Below are 23,872 nucleotides of genomic sequence, written 5' to 3'. Positions count from 1 at the left end.
CTGCTCAGCTCCTCCTCCAACCATGCGATGACCATCGATTTCGACCTCGGTACGCCCCTCCCCGCTCCAACATCTTTCTTACCCTCAGTGAAAGCCATCCCGAAATGCTCGACTGAGCGGCTAGTACAGTCGTTGGAATATCTTCGCCGGGTTTACTTACCGGACGTGCGGGGTACGAGGCGTGTCAAGGCGGGTTCTGCTTCGAGATCTGCTGCAAATGGGCTGCATCCTGAGTTGGAATCGGAAAAGCTTTGTTCGAAGGCGAAAGTAGACGAAGAGCTCGAGTCCTTACGAACGGATGCTTTCGAACGATCGTACGCTACCCGCTGGTTAACTTCCCTCGTCGACGTCCTCGTCTCTGCCTGCGAGACCTCCGAAGAACCGGATTCGACCCTCTCGGCTACTTTCAACTCGCAGTCTATCGATTATGAATCCGTCATCCAACTCGCCGCGTCTATCCTTGCTGTCTGTGCTGGTACGGCTGCCGCAGGCGCGGTCACTCGGACGCACGCGTTTGATCATGAAGGCTCGGGCGCGGTTATGATCAGGCTAAAGGACGCGCCGTTGGAGAATGGGGATTATGGCACGGTCGGGGCGCAGACGTGGGGGAGCGCGTGTGTGATGTCGGAGATGATCGTGGAGATGCCGGAGGAGTTTGGACTCGGGCCTGGAGGGCATGAGCGACGACGGGTAGAGGCAGTGGGTTTAGATGATGATGGTGAGCGCACGAGCAGGAGGCTGAGAGTGCTGGAGCTGGGCGCGGGGACGGGATTAGTCAGTTTGACGGCGGGGAAGTTTTTGGAAGGAAAAGCGGAGGAGTTTGGGTACGATGAGGTCGAGGTCGTCGCGTCTGATTTTCATCCTTCTATCCTCTCGAATCTTCGTACCAACGTCGTCGCCAACTTCCCTCCGCCTTCCTCGCCATCGCTACCGTCATCCTCTTCCGTGTCGATTTCGGCCCATCGCCTCGATTGGTCCGAAGCAGCCAACAGCACGAACGCTCTCTCGCCTCCTTTCGACGAGCCTTTCGATCTTATACTTGGAGCCGATATTATTTACGAACTAGAACACGCATTATGGATCAAAACGTGTCTCGAAAAGCTTCTGCGACGACCATCGTCCTCCGCACCCTCGGATACGTCTATAGACCAAAAAGATCACTCAGGAGCTCACTTTCATCTCATGATCCCCCTCCGCAGAACGCACACGCTCGAATCCAGCACCATCGAGCAAGTCTTTCCATATTTAACTGCGGGGCACTCCACAGACCATACCGACCCAGCTGGCCCTCGCTTGTATATCACGAAGAAAGAAGTCGTGCTCTGCGAGGAACAGGCGTCGGAGAGGAGGGGATGGAGGGATGGGGCGGGAGAGGTGGAATATGCTTATTACGTGATAGAGTGGGTGGGTTAGAACCTAGACATGCAGACGCTCATCGAACGGCGAAACCGGATTGTTCGGACCTGGCTAGCGGCTGGCTGGACGGATGGTGGATTTCATAGATGAAGGAAAGGAAGGGGGCTGCTTCACCTTCCGTGCGTTGTTCTCGTATGTGGGTCGTGTTTCGTTAATTTTTACGTGGTCCGACTGGCGTTCTGTCATAGACGTGCTGCTGACTGCCCTAGACGTTTTTTGCGCGTAGAGAATATTTGTTTGTACGTCCATTGAATAGACACCGTGTTCGCGTAGCGCTTAGAGCTAGCTGAACCCTGCCGCCACAGAGTCATAAATGCGAGAAGTATGTCTCATCGGTGGTCGCCCGGTCTTCTTGCTATAGCCTAGCGCAGTGTTTAGCGCAGCGCCACCCGAATTGCTGATTGGTAGGAACCCTTGAAGCTATACTGATAGCCGCGCAGTACATAGGGAGAGTTCAAAGCGTAAACCGACCGTCGTGGGAAGTTTCGCGGGGAACTTCGAGTTCAGGCTAGCGCCCAACCCAACCTGTACGTGCGCAGGAACCACTGGTCAGCGTGCGTCCTTGCGTCCTGGTGTAGCCTGGTGTTCTACTCTCTAGCCGTCGTCCAGTAGGAGCAGTGATATTTCTTCCGCTGTTCGTCTTCTTGCAATGATGCCGTTGTTCTGCAGCTAAGCTATCACGCGATCTCACTACGATGCTTCAGGCTGATACTTCCTCGGAATCCCACTAGTAGGTCTCGCGGTGCAGTTGTAGGCGCTGTCCGCCCGACGTGTCAGTCGAAAACTTTTACAACCTGTTTTTCAGATACGAATCCGCTCGCCCTCGACGCTTATCGGTTCCTGACTGTTGTTTTCGGTATGCCGTTTCTCCTCCAAACACCACCGCTCAAACAGTCCGCCATTCGCAAACCCACCCGTCCTGTCTATCTATCGGCTTCAAGCTCCATTTTTCGGTATGCCGTGGCTCCTTCAAACCCCACTGCTCCATCTGAGGCCCCGTCCCAACGCTTTCCACAGTGGTCTCAGTAGTTTACGCAAACGCAATGCCGAGATGTTCAAAGCGTGGTCCCAGAGGGCGTCAAAGCGTGGCTGTAATCTTCTTCTTCTAGCTGAACGAAGAACACTACGCCATTTCCCACAGAAGGGTATCATATCACCAACTTCTGCACATCATCGATCGGCCTTCTTTGAAGGCCAGGTACATACTACATATCAGTACGTCCCTCAAACGTCCCCAACCGCTCACAACACGTTCGAATTGTTCATGTTTGCGGCAGAGGATCTACGCTTGAGTCACTTATATTAGAATATATGTTTAGCCCAGGTAATACACGAACACGAAGAAGTCTCTTCCATTCTTGCGAGGAGGAGGCCACCTGCATGGCAACGCGATCGATACCGTGCGAATGTGGGTCCTTCCGTCCTCTGAGCTCAAGCTCGTGGGTTTGAGAACATTCTGCCTCTTGTTTCGCGCGACAAATGCTCATCCCTCAGACATACCTACGTGCCACGCAAGGCCACGCAGAACGCCCCCTGGCAGGCCTCGTGCACCCTCGTGTCTCCACATCGGGCTTCTTCTCCCTTTCACTGCAATACTGCAATGTGAATAACTGTGGATCTACCTCTGTACGTACGTCTAATCTCTTTTTCCGTGGACTTGGACTCAAACACTTGACCGGACGGCCTGAATCTTTGACGGACACGAGGCGCAAGTGGTCGCATCTGACTCTGAGAAGACCTCGACCTTCTAAGTTCGAAATTCGAAGTTGGATCACTGTCACGGTCCGCCAGCATTCAGGTAACGTATATCCTCGAGCCGCTTTCTTGAAATCGCCGAGGATCGCTTTGATTCAGAGGCATCCAAATAGCGAGTCGTCACTGGATCGATATATCTCCAGTTGTGCTTTCTGATATCTGAAAGACCCTCCGATCTCGGTCGGCTCACTGAATCGCCATCAGTATACTCGGTCATACTGGTGTACATTCCGAGTCTCTGACTTCGCCTATCTCAATATGTGGCCATCAGTTTCTCGCAATTATCGATAACTCTCAGCGCACAGCATATCTGCTCACCAACGCAGCACTTAGCGCCGTAATACCTCGGGCTCTGAAGCAGCAATCTGACCATATTCCGTTGGTCTCTCCCAGTGAGGTAGCGCAGAGGTAACTATTGCGTGTATTTTACCCCTCCACTGCCGTCGACGTCAGTCAGATTTATCCTCCCGGGGCCCTTGGAACCCGAGAAGCAATTTGTGAAGCAGTCCCTGTACATCATGAACATCTTCCATGCCAAGCTGACCCAGTGTATTCGGCTTTAGGTGACAATGGACCGTCAGGTTCGTGTCGACGATAGTTGCCGCAACGCGAATTATGCGGGTCGGAAGACAATCATGCCGACAGAGTCTCTGTTAACTCCATGGATGCCGATCCCACCCTCGTTGAGGAACATCAGAGGCGGGACCGATCCACGAGGAGCACTTCTTGTACGAGAAAATTGCCCGGTGTCGAAATATGCGCTCAGGTTCTCGTAACCAGGCCGTCTCTCCCGGGACCCGATGATACGCTAATTATAGGAATTCCGACAAATGTTGGGCTGCGTCGAGAAGATATGTTTTGGAATCATCAGGGTGAGATATGTTCGCCCTCTTTCTTTGCAGGGAGACTAACCATTACGCGCAACCTCCGCGATGCCGAATCGCAAGAACATCATGGACAACCTGTACAGAGGATTTGTACCTGATAACAAGAAAGTCTTGTGAAATCCTCCGGTTGCGTCTTCACTATGGTGCAATCGGGCTAGTTGCCACCAACTTTGAACAAGCCGGAAGAATCCGTTTTGTGCGTGCGAAAATGAATATTTCGACTATCGGTTTAGAGGAAATGCTCCTTTTGATGAGGGGAACAGTTCCTCTAAACCGATTGTCGAAAGTCTCAAAATTGAGGGAGATAAAAATGGTAGTCTCCCACGATTTTGCCACCTTCCTAATAAGGAAATAAAGGACATCGTCAATGTTTTTCTTTAGATTTTCTGGGTTTTCGATGCCTCGCCAGAGTTTTTGCCGCTGTCCAAATTAGGTGATGACTAATCCGTTTGCACCATACGCCGCACTTAGGAGAACTTTTGCCAGATATTTATTGGCACCGTAACCTCAAATCTTGGCGTGGGATGAATATCGTAGGATATCGTCGACTGCAAGTGGATCGTGGCGATCACATCGACACCAATGGGTGTCGATGGGTGTGTGTTTTATGCCTTTTGCAGTTCATGAGAAAGATTCATTTTGCAGATCGATTTCACTCATACAATGCCGAGAGCTTCGTGAAATTGACGTAAACAGAAGGAAGGAGGCAGGTAAACCCTGAAAACCCTCGACAGGACTCAGTGGGTCCATCGAAGGGCTCGGGCTTCAGATGAGCGCGGCAGGAGAAGATCTGCCTAGTGATGCAGCTCTCCACAGCTCCTTGGAGTTATTAGCAGACTCCTAGAGAGTATCCGCATGATATTGCTTGGTTAACTTATCTGCTATAGATCAAGTCCTTATACGTACTCAAGGAATTCGGTGCCTTCATGGCGGTTGCGAAGCGCAGTGAACATGCACCGAGTTGCGATTCATCTCTTCGGTTCTTCTCACGCTAACACGATATGTTCAGGGAACCGAGATTTTGTCCCTGCATAACAGCAGGATTCGGTAAGTTTTCTGTAAACACATCCGACTTGTGACAAACAAACCCTCTCCGCAACATCATCGACCCGTCTGTTCACCTTCGCCGTTATCCTCATATCCTTGCCTTTCAGTCCTCCATGCGCCCTACAAAATTTTTGGGAGTGGATTCGTGAGGTGCGTGGGATCTTGCTCCTGTCGGCAGAGTCCTTTTCCTCCTATTCCGAAAACTTGACGAACTGTTTCGGGTCCTCGAGGGGGCTCGGACGGCCCCACAAGGACTCCCATTTTGGTCATGTCTCCATCAACCTTCCTTCCGAGGCGTAGTCTCCTAAAAGCTACTAATCGATGTATCGTCCCTTACGGCTATTCCATCAACTTCGCGACAACGGCACAGACTTACCATACCATGCCATGCTAAGGTGCGTGGGCATAAAATCTGCGATCTGGTCGTATCTGGAGGTGGACACACCAGGCTGGCGACCCGAGCGATATAAAGTCCCTGACGTTCCTTCTTTCTCAGATGCGCTGAGTACCCGCTCAGAACACGCCAACGTCCCGCGTCTCGCACCCTTGCGCATACTCCCCCCTTCTCTTTCACGCCTCTCAGACATCATGCCATCCTCACAAATTCCGTCCCCATTAGATCTTTCGATCCAATCCTCGGGCCCGACTACTCTCATCTTTGACCTTGGAGATGTCCTCTGGACATGGTCAGGCGCCACGTCTACCACCATCCCACCACGCACCATGAAGTCCATAGCCCGTTCTCAGACATGGCACGACTACGAGTGTTCACTTCTATCACAATCCGACTGCTACCGTCTCGTATGCGAGCAGTTCGACCTCGACCCGACGGAGTTCGCTCAGGCAGTGGATGACGCCCACGACTCGCTCGTGGCGAACGATGAGTTCGTGGGATTTATTCGGGAGTTGAAGGAGGACTCGGGCGAGTCGCTGAGGGTATATGCGATGTCTAATATCTCGAAGCCGGACTATGAGGTGTTGAGGACGATGTCAAGCCATTGGGACGTTTTTGACGGAGTCTTTACGTCCGGGGAGGTGGGCATGCGGAAGCCAGACGTTAGGTTCTTTGAGGTATGCAGGCTTCTCTTGCATTCCATCTCCTCGCGCCTTCTCACCCCATGATGCTTCTCCTTGGGGTCATGGTCGGAACGTGGATTACGGGATTGTGGTTCTCTGATGCTGACGGTGTTCTGCCCTTTCTTGTCTCCCCCGTTCGTCCCTTTTTACCCGCAGCACGTCTTACATCATATTGGTGCCGACCCACGAAGCGCTGTCTTTGTCGACGATAAGCTGGTCAACGTCGATGCTGCTCGCTCGCTCGGGATCCAAGGCATCGTTTGGGACACCTCCGAGAACGTCAAACGCTCCCTCCTCGCCATCGTCGACTCTTTTTCTCCTCCCGCATCCCCCTCACCCATGACACCAACAACACCGACCTTCCTGCACGTACAACAATACACGCCCATCACTATTTCCGAGGAGTCTGACCATACTTTCCACGTCAAGTCTGAAGGCTATCATACATCTTTCGAACCGAAGGTGGACGTAGGCTTGAGACGAATGTGGGCATGGGTTCGGAGGAGAAGTCACTGGCGTCTGCGACTCGGACGATCGTAAGTTTGTGAGAGGGTAGCCTTAATCATCGTGAAGGGGTGTGTATGATTGGGGCGTATGCTATATGCTTTCTAGTCGGTTTTATGTTGTTTGTCTGCTTCTTTAGGAAGGTTATGTAGCGCTTTATAGTGAAGTTCCGGTTCGGTATATGCGCTTCGCTTGCGCGCTTGTGTATAGAGCTTGTATTCCATAATTCTACCTTCGTACATAGTGTAAATCTAGAGAACGGGTTCGGGAACTCATTCATCGTTATCTTTCATGCTTCATCTGTCACTTGGGAGTGCTGCGACTGGGAATGAAATCGTTGCAATTACGTTCTTGGTATGGTTTTCCAGGCAAGCCATGTCGCAAAGACGACAGCGCCTTCGACTTGGTGAAACCGCAGTTCTTGGTGATTGACTACGATGTGGAAGTTTGGCGCCGTCATCGCGTAAGATGTACAAGAATGACCCCGGACGAACTTCTCTATTGTCTTCGCCAATGTACGCCCTGTTTCACATAGGTTCTATTTTTTTACGAACTTTCTTTGGAGTCACACGGCTGGAAACTGGGCTCGAATAAGAGCAAGCCGTGAGTGGATTATGCTTCGTCGAAGGATCCGGGAATAGGGCTGAGAGACCGTGAAGAAGGCCTTGAATGCGGGGGATATGTAGTGCGAGACTGTGGCGTGTGGCAGTCAGGAAAGGTGCTTAATATGAGCCATGATGTTGACACGTACCTCTTTTGAGTCGATCTGCATGAATACTTTACACATGAGAATCCTCACTGTCCATTTGAAGTACCAATCTGTTTACCAAAGATCGATGCTGTAGCGCGATTTCTCGAATACTTAACGCCTTGGAGAAAAACAGAGTAAAATCATGATATAAAGCTCCTCCAAGTTCACCGCATCGATCGTACACGCTAGAACAATTCTAGACGTGAATATACTTCCGAGTGATTTGAACCAAGAACGATAACGAATGGAATTCCGATCCATCACCGCCCATGGGGTCTTGTCTCAACAAGGCGTCGCAAATTACTGATGTGGCCCTTCCTGACCCAGCAGCATGGCGCAGACGGGCGCTTCACGACCTTGGTGTCACAAATGTCAGACAGAAGCAAAGCGTGTATCACATTGGGAATGGAAATCAAAATCAAACAGCACTAAGGCCTGGGGATTGCCAGTGGCCACTGGCACGCGTAAACGTAGGTGGCGACGAGCAAGGTAGATATAACGGACATGGGCTATGAATCAGTATACTCAAGTAGTTGCCTCGTGGACAAACGATTGTGATTGAAATGTGGCTGCTACCTGGAGACGACTGGGATGGTTCAGGGGATGGGAAACTAGGTCCTTTTTTGTGCGCTGAGCGGACAACTCATAGTCAACAGACCTCGCCATCTATGACCTTCCGATAATATCGCAGTTGCTCCGTAATGATGAAACGCAGACCAAGACGCCGCGAAAGGGACTACTGTATGGAGCATCCGACTCAAAAGGTTATTCTGCACACAAATCTTTAGCACCATTTGGCCTGTACATCAAGAAGTGCCATATAGCTCAAATTCCCATGGTAACTTCTGTCCCGGCCCGCCCTCACTGAACCACACCCTCCTCAGCCTACACGTCGCATAAATCTTCACGTACGCCACATGGGAGAAATTTGAACTAGGGAGCGGCATACTCCCCGTAGGCGCAGTCGCAATTCCGCCATCATCCTCGTCGTCGTCTTCATCCGAAGAGTCGTCGTGACGGCCGATCAGGCTGGCGGAAGAAAAGTGTGGAAGCAGAGAAGGAAGATTGAGTGAAATTGTGGACCAAGCGGTCAGCGTAGTTTGGGTGGCAGCGGGGAAGGAAAGAGGGAGGTGTAGGAGGGGCGGGTGAGTGGGCCTGAGCGTTAACTTTGCTTCGTGCTGAGAAACGTCGGACCGGTGGTCAGCAAACGGACAGAAGCCATCAGAAGATTGAAGGGAAGAGCTGCCCTCAGAAGACCACAAACTAACCACCGGGAACAACTGAATTCATGTCAAAATAGAATGGAATGCCTACACCACTGCAACTTTTTGGCTCGAGTGTGGCATGATCGACGGTGATCAATAAGCAAACATACCTGGAAGGTTGAACATCTTACAATACCCTCTCTACCGCCCTGGTCGACCAATCCAACTTCGAACGACCATTCCCTAGCAAGATTCCGAACCTGCACATACATCCAAGGGTGCTTCAACCCGAGATCCCCCTTCCTCCCAAGCTTGCGATCGATACCCCTCCCAGTACTAGCTTGATGAGTTGTCCAACCTTCCGGTGGACATCTGATATACGTCGTCCGCAGTGTAGGAGACTGTATGTGTAAGACCGTTTGGTCTAATTCGTGACCGGGTCTTTCCTCCGTCTGCGGGTCAGAGGCGGTCGATTGATCGAGGGAGGGCGGGGATAACAGTTGCTTCGGTGGTGATGGCGGTGGAAGAGACTCGGCATCGTTCAGGTGAGTGATGAAAGAGTCAGAGGCAAGAGCTGCGTCTACGTGAGAAGACCAGAGATAGAGAGGATCGGAGCCCGTAGAGGAATATAGTGAGACGAGACCGGGCTGAATAGAGTTGGAAAATAGCATGACAGTTCAGAGTAAGAGAGGCGTCTTGGCAAATAGAAATGTCGAACAGCAGCGCAAATATCCTTGAGGCTCGTCGTCAGATGACTAACTGTTACGCAAATACCTTGTTCACTACAGTTGGACGTCGACGGCGACAAAGTTGCGCTGACGCAAGAGCCGGTTATAGCGAAGGGTAGGCGTTCTCGTCAAATCTCCTTTGACCGCATCCCCATTCTACAAATAGACTTTAGTCCGGTTTATCCCCATATCCAAACCGTAAATGGGATAAATCTTACACCAATGTCCCATTCAGGCCAGGAACACTTCCAATGTGGGTCCGGCAAGCACGCTCGTCAGGCTTCCAATATTGACGCATCACGGACGAAGCTCAATAGGCTTCACGGCTCTTATTGCTAACGTATATATCTGAGGCGGCGCCGTCAACACAGAGCGATGACCAGATTCGCTACTCTTCTCCTTGATCTCTCGAGCTCCTGTCTACATCACGGCTGTCATTCCTTTTGCCGTGTCTCTGGGCGTCTTTAGAGATGGAGGAGCTGGTGAGGCAGGCTAGGGGTCAACAGGTGGTCAGTCGTAGCTCTGGTAAATTTTGTCCATCTCTTGATACTGCGAAGTGACTGAGCTCAAGGTTCAATTTCTCTCTCTCCGTCCAGTCGCTGCGTTCACGTTCATAGTGTATGATATCCTGATTACACTCGGTGAAGAGGTTGATCTGGTCTGGTCGTGAGTGCTTCCTTCGCCACGTTCTTTGACGGAGGCAAAGTTGCCAAGATCGCTGATTGACGCCCGCTGCTCTAAACCACTAAAATGAACATCTAAACCATGCCTTCATAGAAAGCCTCATGCATCATGGGCGAAGTGGCTTTATCTCTTCGTCAGGTACATCCCACTCATCTTCGAAATGTAAGGCCTTCTTGCTGTTTTTATCAAGCAGTAATTAAACCCTACCTTTACTATGATGTCCACCGTCCCAACGACCCTAGCGGAACAATGTTCTCCACGACACAGGTGCTTCCCAAGCCATTGACGTACTCCAAACGACAATGCACGAGCTGGTTCATCTTCCAGGAAGTGGGTATGCAAGTTGTCATATCTGCCGTCGAGGTTATGCTCATAATACGCGGTAAGGTCTTCACCGTACCATTTGTAGACTGCCCTCTTGCGTACTCTCGCGAAGCTCGCTGACTAGCTTTCATGCCGCCGAAACCATAGTTCGTGCTCTATATCTCAAGAACGAGCGGATCACAAAAATCCTCGCTGTTCTGTTCGTCGCCGAGGTCATCACTATGATAGTGATTCTTGCTTTTCTTGCGGGAACCGTCGAGATGGACGAAAACTGCGTAGTCATCTCTACGCCTCCTTTATTTATGGTATTCGCGTGCGTCCTTCCCCTAATCCTATGTCACTTGGCCAGACACCAAACTAACGTGATACGACTGGTGGGTGTGGGTGATAGCGGTGTTTTTGTCGGGTTTGAGCTTCTGCTTTTTGGCCTTACGCTAGTCAAGTTTGTGGAGGCATGTCGAAATGGTTGGAACCGTATGCCACTCCTTACCCTTGTGGTGAGGGACGGGACGTGGGCATTTCTCGTGATATTCGGTCCGTGTTATGTCGTCTTGATTTGTGGAATTGGATGGCTCACAGTGGGAGGTCACAGCCGCTATCAGCGTCAATGTTGGCTTCTTTTTTGGTATCAAAGGTCAAGGATCATCAGCAGGCATCGAGTATGATTCCCTTTGTGCAATTTCCCCGCGAACTAGGATCTGATTTGTCTTTTTGTTCCATCCATCTAGCTGGCTACTATCCTTGGAGTCCTTTGCGGCACGTGTGACTCCCCCTCACCCTTCGAAATCCCTTGTACTTGGGTGTGTATCTCACTGCTCATGTCCCATTATCACCACAGGGCTGTCATCTAATGCTTCAAATGGACTCCTTTGCCGCCGCCACATCCACAAACCCCGCGTCCCCCAATGGCAAGCGACGTCGCACCCTCTCCCGCTCCCGTCGTCGGACAACCGCCGGCACCAACGTCACAGTGACCGGCAACGAAGCTTTCACCGGCAACGGCACCCAGTTCACCTCCATATTCCTCGTCACAGACGATTTCCTCCCCGAGAGCGAGACGGACTCGAGTGGTGCAACGCGGGATGGCGGCGGCGTTGGGTTAAATCTGGTGTTCAGTCCCGAGTCGGAGTTGGCCTTTGATGATGGTGGATACAGGAATGGTGAGGAGTATACTGGGTCGGTGCCGGTATCTGTGGTGCAGATTGGGGAGCATGAGTATGAGGAGGTCGAGATGGAGGTGATGCGTCATAGGAGGGGCGATCTTGAGAGCGGGAGGTTGCCGGAGAACCAGGTCGTTTCGCCTGGTTGAGTTGTCGGATTGGGCGTCCAGAGAGTTTCACAGACTAGTGTGAGAGAGAGAGACCGAGGACATTCTATCTTATATGTATCTATAGTATCAGAGCGTTTGAGAGCCCCCGCCCCCCTTACACATTCTACTTTCTTGATTTACCTTCGGACTTTACACATAGCTTTATGATCGTCCTGGTCGATGTACAATATTATAGGAGAGCCCTGCACTCGCTCGAGTGCGGGTAGATACCTTGTACAGCATTCGAATCGAATTGTGTTTCTTGTGGCGGTGGCGCAGTATGGCTGACAGTGGTAGATGCGATATATTGCTCCGCAGAGGAGCATCGCAAGCACGGTTGCAAATCAAAATTGAGCACTACAGAATATGTTACATCGCCATCGCTTCCATGCCACCTCCATCCGTAAGATTGCTAAATGTCCGTCATAGGTTGGTATCCAGTGTATGGCATCCGAGAAAGGTAGAGTCCAGCTCGTCATCGTCCACATATCCAGCCCATTCCGATTCCACGTATCAATGTCTCTTGGCATCCTACATGCGATTGAATGAGGCCAAATGCAGGCCTAAGAACTCTTTCCTATATGGTCGTCACAAGCTCATGTCAGCTCCTCATCTCAAATCCTACGGGACGAACTGGAGCAAAGGACTCACAGATAAGGCTCCTTCAACATCTCCGCCTCTTCCTTGTCCATCATCGCATCCAAAGGGCTCTTGGAACCTCCGGAACCTTGCACACCGTCACGGGTCCCGGTCATAGTCGAAATCCCCCAGTAAGAGGACTGCGGGAATGGGTTAGCACTATACAAACCCGATACCTCCACACACTTCAAACTAGGGAATTTGCGCCTGTCTGTCGGCGTTGCCAGGTCGGAATCAGTGCCCGCCGTGTCGCGGAACCACGATTGCGAAAATGACGATGCGAGGGCTTGTTCCTGACGTTGGGCGTCGGCCCTGTGTCGGATAGTGTCCACGAATAAACGTGTGTCTCTGAATAAAATCGTGTCTGCGAATAAACGTGAAGGGCCCCTTGGGACGAGATGGCCAACGCCAATACTCTGTTGCCGTGGCACTGAGGAGGCGAGGTGAACGCGTAGATACTGAAGATGTCGAAGGGAGTATGGGTCCACCAGGTCGGGTGTAAGCTGCGTGCCAGGGAAATAGACGGACAATAAGCGACAATTATATCGATAAGTGTGGAAGCAGTGTAACAATGGGCCCTAACGCACCAGATCCATACTCTCTTGCAGACTTGCGCCCATGATGAACTTCGTCCTCAACTCCAGATACCTCACCTTTGGCAGAACATCCACCAATTTCCCGAAGAAGGATGTTTTGTCCGTGTGGTAGACCGTCAGGATCAATGCTTCGATTGGACAGCCGCTGAGCGCGTCGACGCACGACTGGAAGGAATTCGAAGGATAGATCCAGGGGCCTGAGGTTAGGTTGAGGAACCGAAGGCAGGGCCAATGAGGCCCATAAGTCTTGAGGATCAAGACATCTGCGCTCAAGGACTCGATCATTGGGCCACGCTCCCCGGGCAATGTACCACAGAGTGACTCTGCGGACAACTCCACGTCCTCTTCGAAATCGCTCTCGGGTAATTGACCAGTAGGCAGTATGGATGAAGGGCTGTTGAGCGCTAGACGTGTGAGGTTAGGAAATGCGCGCAGAATGCGAGGTAGGGTCGTTCGTGTGCGTCCGTTTCCTAGGAGTGTGAGGGTACGAACTTTCGGGCACTGGAAGAACGCGTCCGACGTCGGCGATGTAGTAAGATTTAGGTAAGAAGGAATTCGAGTGAGGCCCAGGGACAATGTGCGTAGGGTGTGGGATAGGGGGCGGACAATGTTATCGAGAGTGGTGCTCTGGGACTCCCCGACGCTGCCCTTGTCGGTGTCATATCCTAGGGAGAGGTTTTCGATGCCTTGAATGCCTTCGAGCACCTGTAGTACCTCCATATTGGCACCGTCAACGTATAACGTGGTCGGTGGCCGTGCTCGCAAAGTCTCGGAAATACGACTCTGCATCGTCAACAGTGCGGCTGCATTCCAGTCCAACTTCTGACCTTCGGGCGGGCGGTGTGTGGCACGTCGGAATGACAATGATATCAAGTTGACTGCCTTCTCGATGACCTCCGCAAATGCGTCGGAGAATACGCCGTAGGGACACGAGCAGGAGGTGGATGTACCGTCGGTGAGACTTAGGCGGATAATGAGGGGGCAGAGGTTATATTTGAGGACGCATTGGCAAAAGGCATAGGCCTGGTCCCGACGCTTTAAAGTTACATCCTGAACAAGGTGGCGCATGGCTCTGTTGTGCCCAGATCGCGAAGTGAGGGCATATCGAGTCAACGAACGAGTGTCTAGTATACGTAAACATTCATTCAGGCAGTCTTCGTTGAGATCAACCTACAAGGGAAAATCTTAGTCAGCGATTGGCCACTCAGAAGAGGCCAGGCACGAATCACCAGTGACATAATGAAAGTAACAGTTCAGATCGTAGCACGCAAAGGGTTGTAGTTCAAGACAGGCGAGGATCGCGACTCTCAACAGCTGTACTATTTGGGTTTAGATCTGGAAGAGAGTCAAAGCGCGAGTCAGTGAAAGCAAGTCATATTGGTGCTAGCAACGACGCCGGTTTCGACTGTTTGTTCAAGATGAACGCCAGCTCTACCCATGATCTTTTAGCTTTGGGGAGCAGAACATCACTTACCAAAAAAACGCACACCATGTTCGAGTTGAAGCGGAAGAAAGAACAAACTTAGAATAAGCGCCCGCTGCCAGTTGTGCATGACGCGCGTGCCACGTGGGATGACAGAGCATGACACGGCGATCCCCGATCACCTGCCAAACAACAGCAAACAATTGTGCTCACGCCACCCAGAAAGTATCCCGGATGCGGCTTTTCAAAATACAGTTAATTACGGATCGTCCATCAGCAGCCGGTCACCGGCAGCGGTATGGCTCCTTCCCTGACAATTCAGAACACAAAAACATCACACAACCAGGAAACGCAACCCATCGTACTTATCTAAAAAGTAGACGTCGATAACATGCGGGAAGTATTAACAAAAGTGTTCGTGGGGGAGAAGAAAATCGATGCATATTGAGGGATGTGGGTCAGTTACGGACGGAGTGAGCGATTTAGTGGGATTCTTGCGTTGCGTTATGATTAATAGACAGAAAGCGTGACGCCTTGGAGATCGAGATGGTCAAGTAAACGGTAAACGACAACGCATGAAAGAAAGAAGTGAGACGGGAGAACATTATGATACGACCGACGAGTCTAGTCTACGTGAGAGTGAGAGAAATTCAAGTTAACAAACGGATATCATATCATATCAATGTCCCATGAGTATATGTATGCGACCGACGATCAACGAAAGCGAAGCGAAGCGGATAAAAGAGGTATAAAGAGAAAAAGACAGACGGGAAACTACAAGTGGTAGAAGACGAAAAGTAAGGAAAGCGAAGAGCAAGAAAGATGCGAGTCATGGCATAAGCGGGTAAGAGTCGTAACAAAGCAACACTGTATCCAATCGCTCAGCGAATGAGCATGCTATGCAACACCGACAGTGCACACACGGCAGCGCAAACCCAGAAACCGATGGGATATCCTGACGGGTTCCCCTCGACCGAGACGGACCAGAGCTATTCGCGATGGTCAGCTATGTTCGTCCCTGCCGGGATCCGAGAAAATTGAACTTTGAACTCACCAAACCACCGAGAATAGGCCCGAAGCACCTCGCCAAACTGACGATACTCTGAGCGATTCCGTTAGCGAGACCCACGACGTGTGGCGGGGACACTGAACAACACACACACAAAAGAAAATTCCATCAACAAATCGGCTCCAAACGCGGTACGACAATGAATGGGAAAACGTACTGTAATTCAACAAGATCGAAATCGCCGTATACGCGAAAGTGTTCCCGCAGAACCTCACGGCCCTATTTCCGCACAAAAGCATCAGTCCACGGCACGGAATCCAGCACTCTCAGTCAATGGCACGGATCGGAAAGGTCGATGGCACGAAAGGGAAAGGGCGGAAGAGAAGTAAAAAACGCACGTAGAAACCGCCAAACAAGCCATCAACAAGAAATTCCCGTCCTCGCTCGCACTCGCAAACACGCGATACCACGTCACTGTGATATATCCAGGAATAAAGAGGAGCGAACCCAGTCTGAACATCGCGAGGTGGGAGAATCGGCCACGGGGAGGACTTAGTGGATAACAATATCAGGTTTGTTAATCAGCAGAACTGAGGGAGAATGATGTGTGGGGGAACATACCCGATGTTACTGTGAGGGGTACGGAGAGGTCAGAGATGATTATGCAGGATGGAAGGGATGGAGAGAAGTGTTACTCACGGATAGAGATAGAACTGATACGCGATCTGCGCGAGACACATCAACGCCGTCAACTGCGCGAAATGTCCCGCATTCAGATTCAACCCCCCACTCTCGTACGGCCTACCCAATTCCACGAACAACCCATCAGCATCATCCATAATCCATAACCACAACGAACACACACACAAAACAACAAAGGCGTGGGGGGGACGAAAAACTCACGAATTCAAATAACTCAAAAATATCATATCATGCGTCGTCGAATGCAGCGCCAACAGCCCATACTGCACAATAATCATCACCGGCAACTGCTTCATCAGCCCCTGTCCCTGTCCCTGCTCCTCCTGCCCCACCTCCGCCTCTCCACCCACCCCCAGTCCCTGCGCTTCTCCACCCCCCCGCGCGTCTCCACTCAACGGCGAGTACGGAGAGAACACCTCGCCAGGCGTCCCCTCGTCGCCCAGCTCAAGCAATTTCTGCGCCTCGAGGACAGCAGGCGGAGTCTGCACACCCGGATGCGCAAAGATCGACGGTACGGCGCTCATCCTCCTAAACGTGCCCACGTTCCCGCCGCCAACCGCAGGGGGCGTAGCACCTTCAGATGGAGATACGGCATTGGCGTTGAGGTTGAGCGAGGGCATCCTGCCCATAGGTGAATGTGGCCCTGCGGACGAGACACCGAAGGAAGGGCGATATCGACTGGTGGGCGCGGCGGGAGCAGCGCCGAACATACGACGAGGGGTTCCGTGGCCGAGGGAAACTTGATTCTGACTGACTGAGTTGGAGCCCTGAGATGTTCGTCTGCCCCGCCTTGCGCTAGGTGAAACCGACGGCATTCCCTCTCCACGAGACCGAACGGGCGAGCCATCGAGCTCGTCGTCGTCCTCTTCGTCTTCGTCACGGAGGCCCACCGCGTCATCGTCGTTGTCGTTATCATCCTCGGCATCCTCGTCTCCTCCCATCTCCGAATCACTCTCGAACACATCCTCATTATCCACATTCATCGCACTCGCAACCCACAGATCCGCGATATTCGTCACCGCATTCTCGTTCGCCATCAACAACCTCTGCGCGAAATTCAGGTCACCCTGTCCATACGAACTCGGCACCCCGCCCTCATGCCCGCCACCAGCACCGCCAGCACCGAGAGAACCGGGGATAACGCTCGCCCTGCGGCCACGCATCGTGCCCGAGGAAGTCGACCCCCGCTGTGCCGAAGCTGAAGCCCGCGACTCGAGACGTTGACGGAATGCCATACTCGCTCTAGGCATGGACGCACCCCCATAACCATACGCAGATCCATTAAACCTGCTCGTCCGACTCGCCGCTCTCGAGCTCTGACCTGCTGCCGCATTAGAACCAGAACCAGGGATGGACATGGGCACCGCAGCTTCACCAGGCGAATCGCTAGCGTGCGCGTCTTTGACGCGGTTGGCGAAGTAGTCTGATACTTTATGTTTTACTTTGCGGCGGATAGAGCCGTAGATACCTGTGTCGGAGGGAGAGAGGGTGGGGGAGAGGAGAGGAGAGGCGGGCGCCGAGTCTTCTTCGGGGATTGTGGGGTGGTTTGGGTCGTTGCCTGAGAGATCTTTTTCGGCGGAGAGTTGGATGGCACCGGTGCGTGGACCACCATCTGGACCGAGGAAGAGCGAGAGTATAGAGCCTGAAAGGGCTATATATGAGCGGAAAAGGGTGGATTGGGAGTGGTAGAAGATACGGACCGATGAAGGTGACAGAGGCTGCCATTATGGTTGGCAAGACGTATGGGTATTTTACAAATAATGGTACAGAGCCAAAGATACCCGGCCATTTAGTTGCAGGGCTTTCGACTGAGGCCCAATCAGTCAGATTGTAACAGTCAATGGATGTAACAAGCACCTACAAGTTCCACCAATGATTGCACCCGCCACACCTCCGAAACCCCAGCAAAAACCAAGAATAGCGTATGCCCTCCCTTCATTGGAGGGATCTGTGACGACGGTGACACAGCCTCGAGCGACGCCCACAGCACCGCCAAAGATGCCTTGCAGGAGACGAATGGCGATGGCCTCCCGGAGCGTGACGGAAGTACCGAAGGCGCAGCAGGTGAAAGAGGTTCCAAGTAGTGAGACGAAGAGGACAAGGCGCCGGCCGTATTTGTCCGCCACGGTGGCCTAGAGATTGCGAAGGAGAAGGATGAGCAGGAAGTGAGGGAAGTACGGATACCACGATCAGGGTTTAGCGCACGCTGAGATCAGCAGACGCGTCAACAGACCGCTTGCGCCAACTGAACCGAAGAACAGACAACGAAGCTTTGTAGACGATCTCGCCAGGGCCAGAGAAGAAGAGATAGTTGCAGCGAAATGAAAGCACATACCCAGAGAAGTGACGTCATGAACTGAGTGAGGAAGAAAGCAGCGACTGGCAAGGTGAACGAGTGTCAGACGACTACGAACGACATATAGAAATAGATGCTACGGAAGGTGTACCGAGTATTCCAGTCCAGAAACCGACGTCTGCTTCCTCGTTCAGGACTCCAAAGCCTGTAGAGCGAAAAGATTCTCATGAATATCAGAGGGGAGACACATGGACTGAGTGTACGGACCATCGACCATGAACAAGAGGAAGGGCATAGATACGTTGGCGGTCAAGAACTCGCCCAGTAGCGCCTTTAGGCTACGGTATTAGAAACAAAAGAATGACAGGAAGACTAGAGCACTCACGATAGACAAGACAATCATAGATAACATAGGAAGTGGCGTCGACGTGCTCTCGTTCGACTGCTGCAACGCACTTGGGATGGGTGGTGGCACAGGCGTCCCTCCACCACCATCCCCCATCTCCTCGTCAGCTTGACTCCTCCACCTCGAGAAACTGGACCTCTTAGTGAATGAGATACGACTAGGTCGACGGTTTGGCAGCGCGGAAGGGGAGTTGGCTGTGCTTGCGAGCTCATCATCGGCGACAGCAGAGTCAGCAGGAGTGCCAAAGATGCGCTGAGCAGGACTGTCTGCCATTCTGGACGAGCGGCGAAAGCCTGAATTGCGATGGTCCTGTGAGGACTGGGACAAGCGTTGGGGCGTTCGAAAAAAAGACATCGCGTCCGGGAGTGGCGATAGTTATACTGTTCGAGGGATGGCCCGATCTGGTCTAGTTGTGAAATGTGCCAGTCGATCTACAACCAGCGGCACAATCACCTCTGCGCCTCCGTGTTCCGGTCAGATTTCTATTCGAAAGCAAGATAGAGTGTAATTGAACTGGGTCGATGCGCAAACCAAGCGCAAACGGTCGAATAGCAAAAGTCAAGTTAACTGACGAGCGCTTGTTCACGGAAGCGTTGGTCGCGTACGCTTTGAGCCAACAGGCATCCTCGCACCGGTGTCATGGCGCACCGCGTCATTCATTTGGAAATTCTTCTCTGCCCGATCTGATAAGATAAGATAAGATAATGAGTTCGCGACTTGCTCGACTCTCGACTCCATTACTCTTCCTCAAAGCCTTGATACCTCTTATTTTTTGCCTTGCAGACACGTATAGCAGTATATATCTCTGATTTGTTTTGCTTGCGGTCTGTGAATTACAGTCGCTATCCCCGCTGGCACCATCCACGGCCTCGATACCCAACTACAAAAACTTCATCCCCAGACTCTCCAAAGCGAGATTTCATCTACCACAATAGACGGTTGCATGGTTATGTCGAGATTACTTATGTCTTAGTCTTAAGAAGGATGACAACAGATGACGAGTCCAGTCTTGACGCACGAGGCTCAAGCTTGAGAAGCGGTCTCTGCCATCTGGTGACAGCGATGAAGGTGAAGTATAGGAATTTTCGGCACGTCCTATCCTTCTTTCACCAGGTATTTGAACAGCCTGGTAAGCTCTTTCACCTCTTCACATATGATCTACGCACCCGTCAGCTCCAGACTCGGAGGCATCGATTGCAATCCCTCACCATGGAGCTCTTTTCTCCTCTCTTCCTTCCGTATACCATCTCTCTCTCTCATTACCCAGGAATTTTCTCGTAGGAAGTGCGCACATATTCCACACCCACATACTGGATCACTCGGGGCCTCACGATCAATTCGTCTTACCGTTTCCTTGAAATATTCGCTTCTACGTGGATACTCCCTGTCCGGAGCCATGTTATTTACGTTAATCACGACGAACGGTTTATTCGGCCGCGGGAAGGGCGGAGCCCACAGAAAAGGGACAGAGACAAAAGTGAGCATGGTTCCTGTTCGGAAACGAAATAATGCAAGGATACCATGGCGGGCTGAAGGCTCAGACGTGCATACTCAGCGGGAAGAATAGTTCGTTAACGATCTACACCGTCCAGATGGGCTGAAGCCATATCTGTGCTACTCCGTTTCTCTCGGGTTTTGGTCCCTTCAGACCTCGATGGAGTCACTACTTTGCTCTGGATCAATCTCGCGCCAGCTCATCGAGAACCGTTCAAGTCTTTGCTCGGCCCTGTGATATGTCCTCGGTTCAACAATGGTTTTACGCTCGCTTTTTCGGTTGCATCTCCAGCCGCAAGCTCGACCTTGAACCCCTGTTCATGAGAATAGTCTCCTTCACTGCCATTTCCGGGCTTCGGACATAATGGCCGCTGCGCACTCGCCTCTGAATCGACCCTCTCTCGTTCATTGCGTCATTCTCGGAGTCGGGGACTACTCTCAACGTCGACGGACGACGGTTGTGCGGACTTACGAGCGATTATTCTTGACGATTTCGGTTCTGTCTATGCACCTTTTGACTGACCGTAACCCATCGAGCCGAGTAAAGCTCAATGCTTGACCCATGAAGGATGTCCATGTACGTTCGAAAGACATACATCACCCCAGAGTACCCTCGTTCAAAATTATCTCTCGAGTTCTCCACCTCTGCGGTCCTCTCGTAACAAAAACCTCTCCAGATGCTTCCAATCATCGAGCAATGGCGCAAAATATCTATGTATGTGCCGACGTTGGAGCACCGTCATTTCTGGGACCAGAGAACCTTTGACCTCGTTGCCCTGAGTGTCAAACGTACGAGTTTTGGGGTAATATCCTCCATCATTTTGGCACCCTCAATGCTACGTTGGACTGGTCAACATACAGCGAACCGAGCAGAACTTGTGTGCATGACCGGTGGTGGTGCACATGCGCGATAACATGACCATCTGCTGTCAACACAAGCGCTCCTTTGGTTCAGAATAGCTCGGGGCTATGTTACGCCCAACAATGCCTTCAATTCAGGTAGATCGCCTGCAAGAACGTTCGGTATTTACGCATGGTAGGACGAGTATATATACAAGCAGCATGAAGGCTCTCTTTTCCTTGTCTCTCATCGAGTCGCATCTCCAGTGAAAGCTACCTTCCAATAAAACACTCCGAGTCCACTCACAAACCAACAATGTTGTTCTCCGTCGCCACCATTGTCTCTCTGCTCGCTACTTCCGCGACTCTCGTCAGCGGTGCTTCCGTCATGCGCCCCTTTGGAGGATTCGACGATGGCGTTTCCCTCATGCGCCCCGTCGGAGTCGACGACGGCGACAACGGTTCCTGCGACCGTCTCCAAGCTCTCTGCTACGACAACGTAGTGAATGATTTCAGCAGCATCTGGTCGCAGCAGCCTTGCGTGTTCGCGGGTGTCTGCTACGAGAGGAGCGGCAAGAATCTGGATGATTTCTTGAAGTACATGTGGCACAGGATCGGTAAAAACGATGACCCCCCTCCGAGCGTGACTATCCCGAGGATGAACTACGACGTGAGTACTTTCATTTCCTTCCTGTAAGAGAGAGTTGTAGGGTATTGACGGTCATTGCTCGTTATCAGGTCTTCAACATTATCTCGAGGGGAGGACCGGAGGTCACCCAGCAGAACTACATCGACGCGTACTACGGGTCAGTGGTTCGTTCCGTGGCTTTCTTCTGCTTGCCTGATGTCTTACCTGCACAAACATTGTTTTTTTACAGTGTTCTGAACCCCACTGGACCGTACCCTTCCAAGCCCGATGTTGTCATTGCCGACTTCAACCGTATCGCGTCCTGGTATGTCTTCCGTACCGTCACCCCGCGATATCCCGATTGTTTGTATGTATGGCTGACTTTGTGGATGCAGGGACAACATCTGTAACGGAGGCATCCCCTACCGGAACTTCGCCGACTACTTCCAGTACAGCGCCAGCCACCCCGCGGACTTCTGCAGGGAATTCTTCGCGTTCAGGGAGAGCCTTACCGCGGGCACCTGCGCCTGAACGTCGAGCGTTGTTGAAAGCGGTTTCCAGCCTTGACTTTATGCGAGTTCGGAGCTGTGTCATGGCGATGGCTTGGGCATGATTTAATGTTCTTTTCCCCTCATGATCATGACCTTTTGATTTCCGAATTGAATCGTTGGACTTTGATTTCTTCATGAATCGGATGCTGCGTAGTTTTGAGAAATACTGAAATTATTGTGTCGCTTGTATTCGTTTCCTCGCTGTCTTTTTCAACCATATGTTCGTCACGGACCATCCAGGTGTGCACCAATTGGACTGACTACGTAGTCGGTAGCCCGACGCAAAGTCAGAACGAGGGGACTCATGCGGGAGACAACCGGGATACATACGGTCAGTTGGAGCGAACATACGAACGCAAAGGACCTTTAGCCTCGCCCTTAGCTCTGGTTAGCTAGCAAGATATCATTATCATTTCATCGAGGGCGTCATGAAGAATTTTTCGTGGAGTGCTGTTTGAAGTAGAGTTTAAGTATAGTAAATAACTGCGCCCATGATCTCAAAGTGGTCACCACTTGTAGATCATGATGGTCGACTCTACTGTTAGAAGCACGGTGTTAATATTCCTAGAAGCTACTCCATTCCATCCGCGAGCATCTCCGTGACTACACCTTCCAATTTCCCTTGAACACAAACGATACACGCTGTCCTCATCGACTCGATGAAGATATTGTGAGTGCCTAGATAGCTGCTGAGCATCTCCCGTATGCTTGCCAGTCTGGAGACAGCAAGAAGACCTATCGCTTCCATTTGAGCCATCGACATCGATGCTCCCTGCACTACTATCTCCCGAGCTCCGTCCATGACCCACGGACGCCGCTTCCACTTCATGCCAAACACTATCTTTTCCTCTGGTTCCATGTCTTTTAAGAAATCCGTCAAAGCATTGATCGCCATGTTACGCAATCTTTCCATCTGCCACATATCGGCAAGTTCGAGGACTGAGGCCCAATCGGAGGCAGTGGACTGCGCTGGCATGGCCTCTCTGGATAGGCTATGCTAGCGCATCAGTGTCTGATCATGAAATAAAGGGCAAGAAGAACGCACTAAGGATATAAGGCGTGACAAAATAAACGGAAAGCTCCAACGGTGACGACGCTAGGCACTTGTATGGGACTGTCATCGCTCATGCCTTCTGCTACAAGCCCTACATCGTCCCGACTCGGATGGGGAGCGAACATTCCGGTGAAGAAGTTCTCCTCTGAGTCAGAGAGTAACGCTTGACGAGGAACTCGGAAAAGGGTGTCCTCCACCTATATGTGAGAATTTTATACATTCAAAAACCTCGAAATTATCTCATGACTTGCAGACTCGAATGCTCACCAGAAAGATCACCATGGACGATTCCTCCAAGTAGAAGGTATCATCGTGCTTTGGTGGCATGATCTCTAGCGCGCACAATCCGTGAAGAGGGTATAAGCGACGTTGGTGATACTAACCCTTGAGTTTTACGCCTCCAATCTATGGTGGGGATTTAGACTGATCGCGCAAATGAAGACAATGGGATGAGAAGAGCCAGCGGTGTATTTGTGTGGCGCATCGTAGTACACCTGCCTTTATCAGGAAAATGCAAGTTGACGTTTACCGTGCGAGTGTAAACCTT

The 23,872-nt window shown here is 51.6% G+C and overlaps 7 protein-coding genes across 7 annotated transcripts; 4 read left to right on the top strand and 3 right to left on the bottom strand.

The window, feature by feature from the left end:
- Positions 1-27: 27 nt before the first annotated feature.
- Positions 28-1,617, top strand: STEHIDRAFT_93842 (uncharacterized protein; the record flags this gene model as incomplete). The annotated part of the gene is made up of 3 exons (XM_007301746.1): positions 28-193; positions 269-348; positions 418-1,617. 3 exons carry the CDS (start codon positions 28-30, stop codon positions 1,411-1,413), a joined length of 1,242 nt encoding a protein of 413 aa, XP_007301808.1. The 3' UTR covers positions 1,414-1,617.
- Positions 1,618-5,693: 4,076 nt separating this feature from the next.
- STEHIDRAFT_166833 (HAD-like protein) lies at positions 5,694-6,749 on the top strand (the record flags this gene model as incomplete). Its single annotated transcript, XM_007301745.1, has 2 exons — positions 5,694-6,176; positions 6,339-6,749. 2 exons carry the CDS (start codon positions 5,694-5,696, stop codon positions 6,720-6,722), a joined length of 867 nt encoding a protein of 288 aa, XP_007301807.1. The 3' UTR covers positions 6,723-6,749.
- A 1,494-nt stretch (positions 6,750-8,243) lies between these two features.
- STEHIDRAFT_145687 (uncharacterized protein) lies at positions 8,244-9,313 on the bottom strand (the record flags this gene model as incomplete). Its single annotated transcript, XM_007301744.1, has 2 exons — positions 8,244-8,615; positions 8,813-9,313. 2 exons carry the CDS (start codon positions 9,311-9,313, stop codon positions 8,244-8,246), a joined length of 873 nt encoding a protein of 290 aa, XP_007301806.1.
- A 415-nt stretch (positions 9,314-9,728) lies between these two features.
- STEHIDRAFT_93836 (uncharacterized protein) lies at positions 9,729-11,890 on the top strand. Its single transcript, XM_007301743.1, has 9 exons — positions 9,729-9,895; positions 9,967-10,036; positions 10,148-10,216; positions 10,297-10,436; positions 10,526-10,691; positions 10,770-10,912; positions 10,971-11,037; positions 11,107-11,134; positions 11,217-11,890. Exons 1-9 carry the CDS (start codon positions 9,841-9,843, stop codon positions 11,685-11,687), a joined length of 1,209 nt encoding a protein of 402 aa, XP_007301805.1. The 5' UTR covers positions 9,729-9,840; the 3' UTR covers positions 11,688-11,890.
- Positions 11,891-12,037: 147 nt separating this feature from the next.
- Positions 12,038-14,227, bottom strand: STEHIDRAFT_119653 (uncharacterized protein). Its single transcript, XM_007301742.1, has 4 exons — positions 14,152-14,227; positions 12,914-14,092; positions 12,339-12,829; positions 12,038-12,264 (listed from the first exon to the last, which is right to left on the bottom strand). Exons 1-4 carry the CDS (start codon positions 14,158-14,160, stop codon positions 12,219-12,221), a joined length of 1,725 nt encoding a protein of 574 aa, XP_007301804.1. The 5' UTR covers positions 14,161-14,227; the 3' UTR covers positions 12,038-12,218.
- Positions 14,228-14,771: 544 nt separating this feature from the next.
- STEHIDRAFT_119652 (major facilitator MFS-1) lies at positions 14,772-19,293 on the bottom strand. Its single transcript, XM_007301741.1, has 13 exons — positions 18,738-19,293; positions 18,620-18,683; positions 18,504-18,557; positions 18,392-18,435; positions 17,918-18,188; positions 17,757-17,864; positions 16,258-17,698; positions 16,054-16,155; positions 15,976-15,984; positions 15,753-15,905; positions 15,572-15,633; positions 15,400-15,491; positions 14,772-15,334 (listed from the first exon to the last, which is right to left on the bottom strand). Exons 1-13 carry the CDS (start codon positions 19,029-19,031, stop codon positions 15,227-15,229), a joined length of 2,802 nt encoding a protein of 933 aa, XP_007301803.1. The 5' UTR covers positions 19,032-19,293; the 3' UTR covers positions 14,772-15,226.
- Positions 19,294-21,408: 2,115 nt separating this feature from the next.
- Positions 21,409-22,251, top strand: STEHIDRAFT_109179 (uncharacterized protein; the record flags this gene model as incomplete). Its single annotated transcript, XM_007301740.1, has 4 exons — positions 21,409-21,762; positions 21,831-21,898; positions 21,971-22,045; positions 22,116-22,251. 4 exons carry the CDS (start codon positions 21,409-21,411, stop codon positions 22,249-22,251), a joined length of 633 nt encoding a protein of 210 aa, XP_007301802.1.
- Positions 22,252-23,872: the final 1,621 nt, after the last annotated feature.

Source organism: Stereum hirsutum, assembly GCF_000264905.1.
Source record: "Stereum hirsutum FP-91666 SS1 unplaced genomic scaffold STEHIscaffold_4, whole genome shotgun sequence".
Lineage (NCBI taxonomy): Eukaryota > Fungi > Basidiomycota > Agaricomycetes > Russulales > Stereaceae > Stereum > Stereum hirsutum.
Note: the sequence above shows the minus strand (reverse complement) of the source record. Positions and strands in the feature narration are given on the sequence as shown.

Bases quoted from the DNA above. Each gene is read 5' to 3' on its own strand.
- STEHIDRAFT_93836 (XM_007301743.1), top strand. From the start codon at position 9,841: ATGGAGGAGCTGGTGAGGCAGGCTAGGGGTCAACAGGTGGTCAGTCGT. The intron at 10,437-10,525 runs GTAAGGTCTTCA...CCGAAACCATAG, and splicing joins GGTTATGCTCATAATACGCG to TTCGTGCTCTATATCTCAAG. The intron at 10,913-10,970 runs GTCCGTGTTATG...GGGAGGTCACAG, and splicing joins GGCATTTCTCGTGATATTCG to CCGCTATCAGCGTCAATGTT.
- STEHIDRAFT_119653 (XM_007301742.1), bottom strand. The intron at 12,830-12,913 runs GTGCGTTAGGGC...CCTGGCACGCAG, and splicing joins TGCAAGAGAGTATGGATCTG to CTTACACCCGACCTGGTGGA. The intron at 12,265-12,338 runs GTGAGTCCTTTG...ACGACCATATAG, and splicing joins ATGTTGAAGGAGCCTTATCT to GAAAGAGTTCTTAGGCCTGC.
- STEHIDRAFT_119652 (XM_007301741.1), bottom strand. From the start codon at position 19,031: ATGGCAGACAGTCCTGCTCAGCGCATCTTTGGCACTCCTGCTGACTCT. The intron at 18,558-18,619 runs GTCCGTACACTC...TTCGCTCTACAG, and splicing joins CCTCTTGTTCATGGTCGATG to GCTTTGGAGTCCTGAACGAG. The intron at 15,335-15,399 runs GTGAGTTCAAAG...CATCGCGAATAG, and splicing joins GGCCTATTCTCGGTGGTTTG to CTCTGGTCCGTCTCGGTCGA.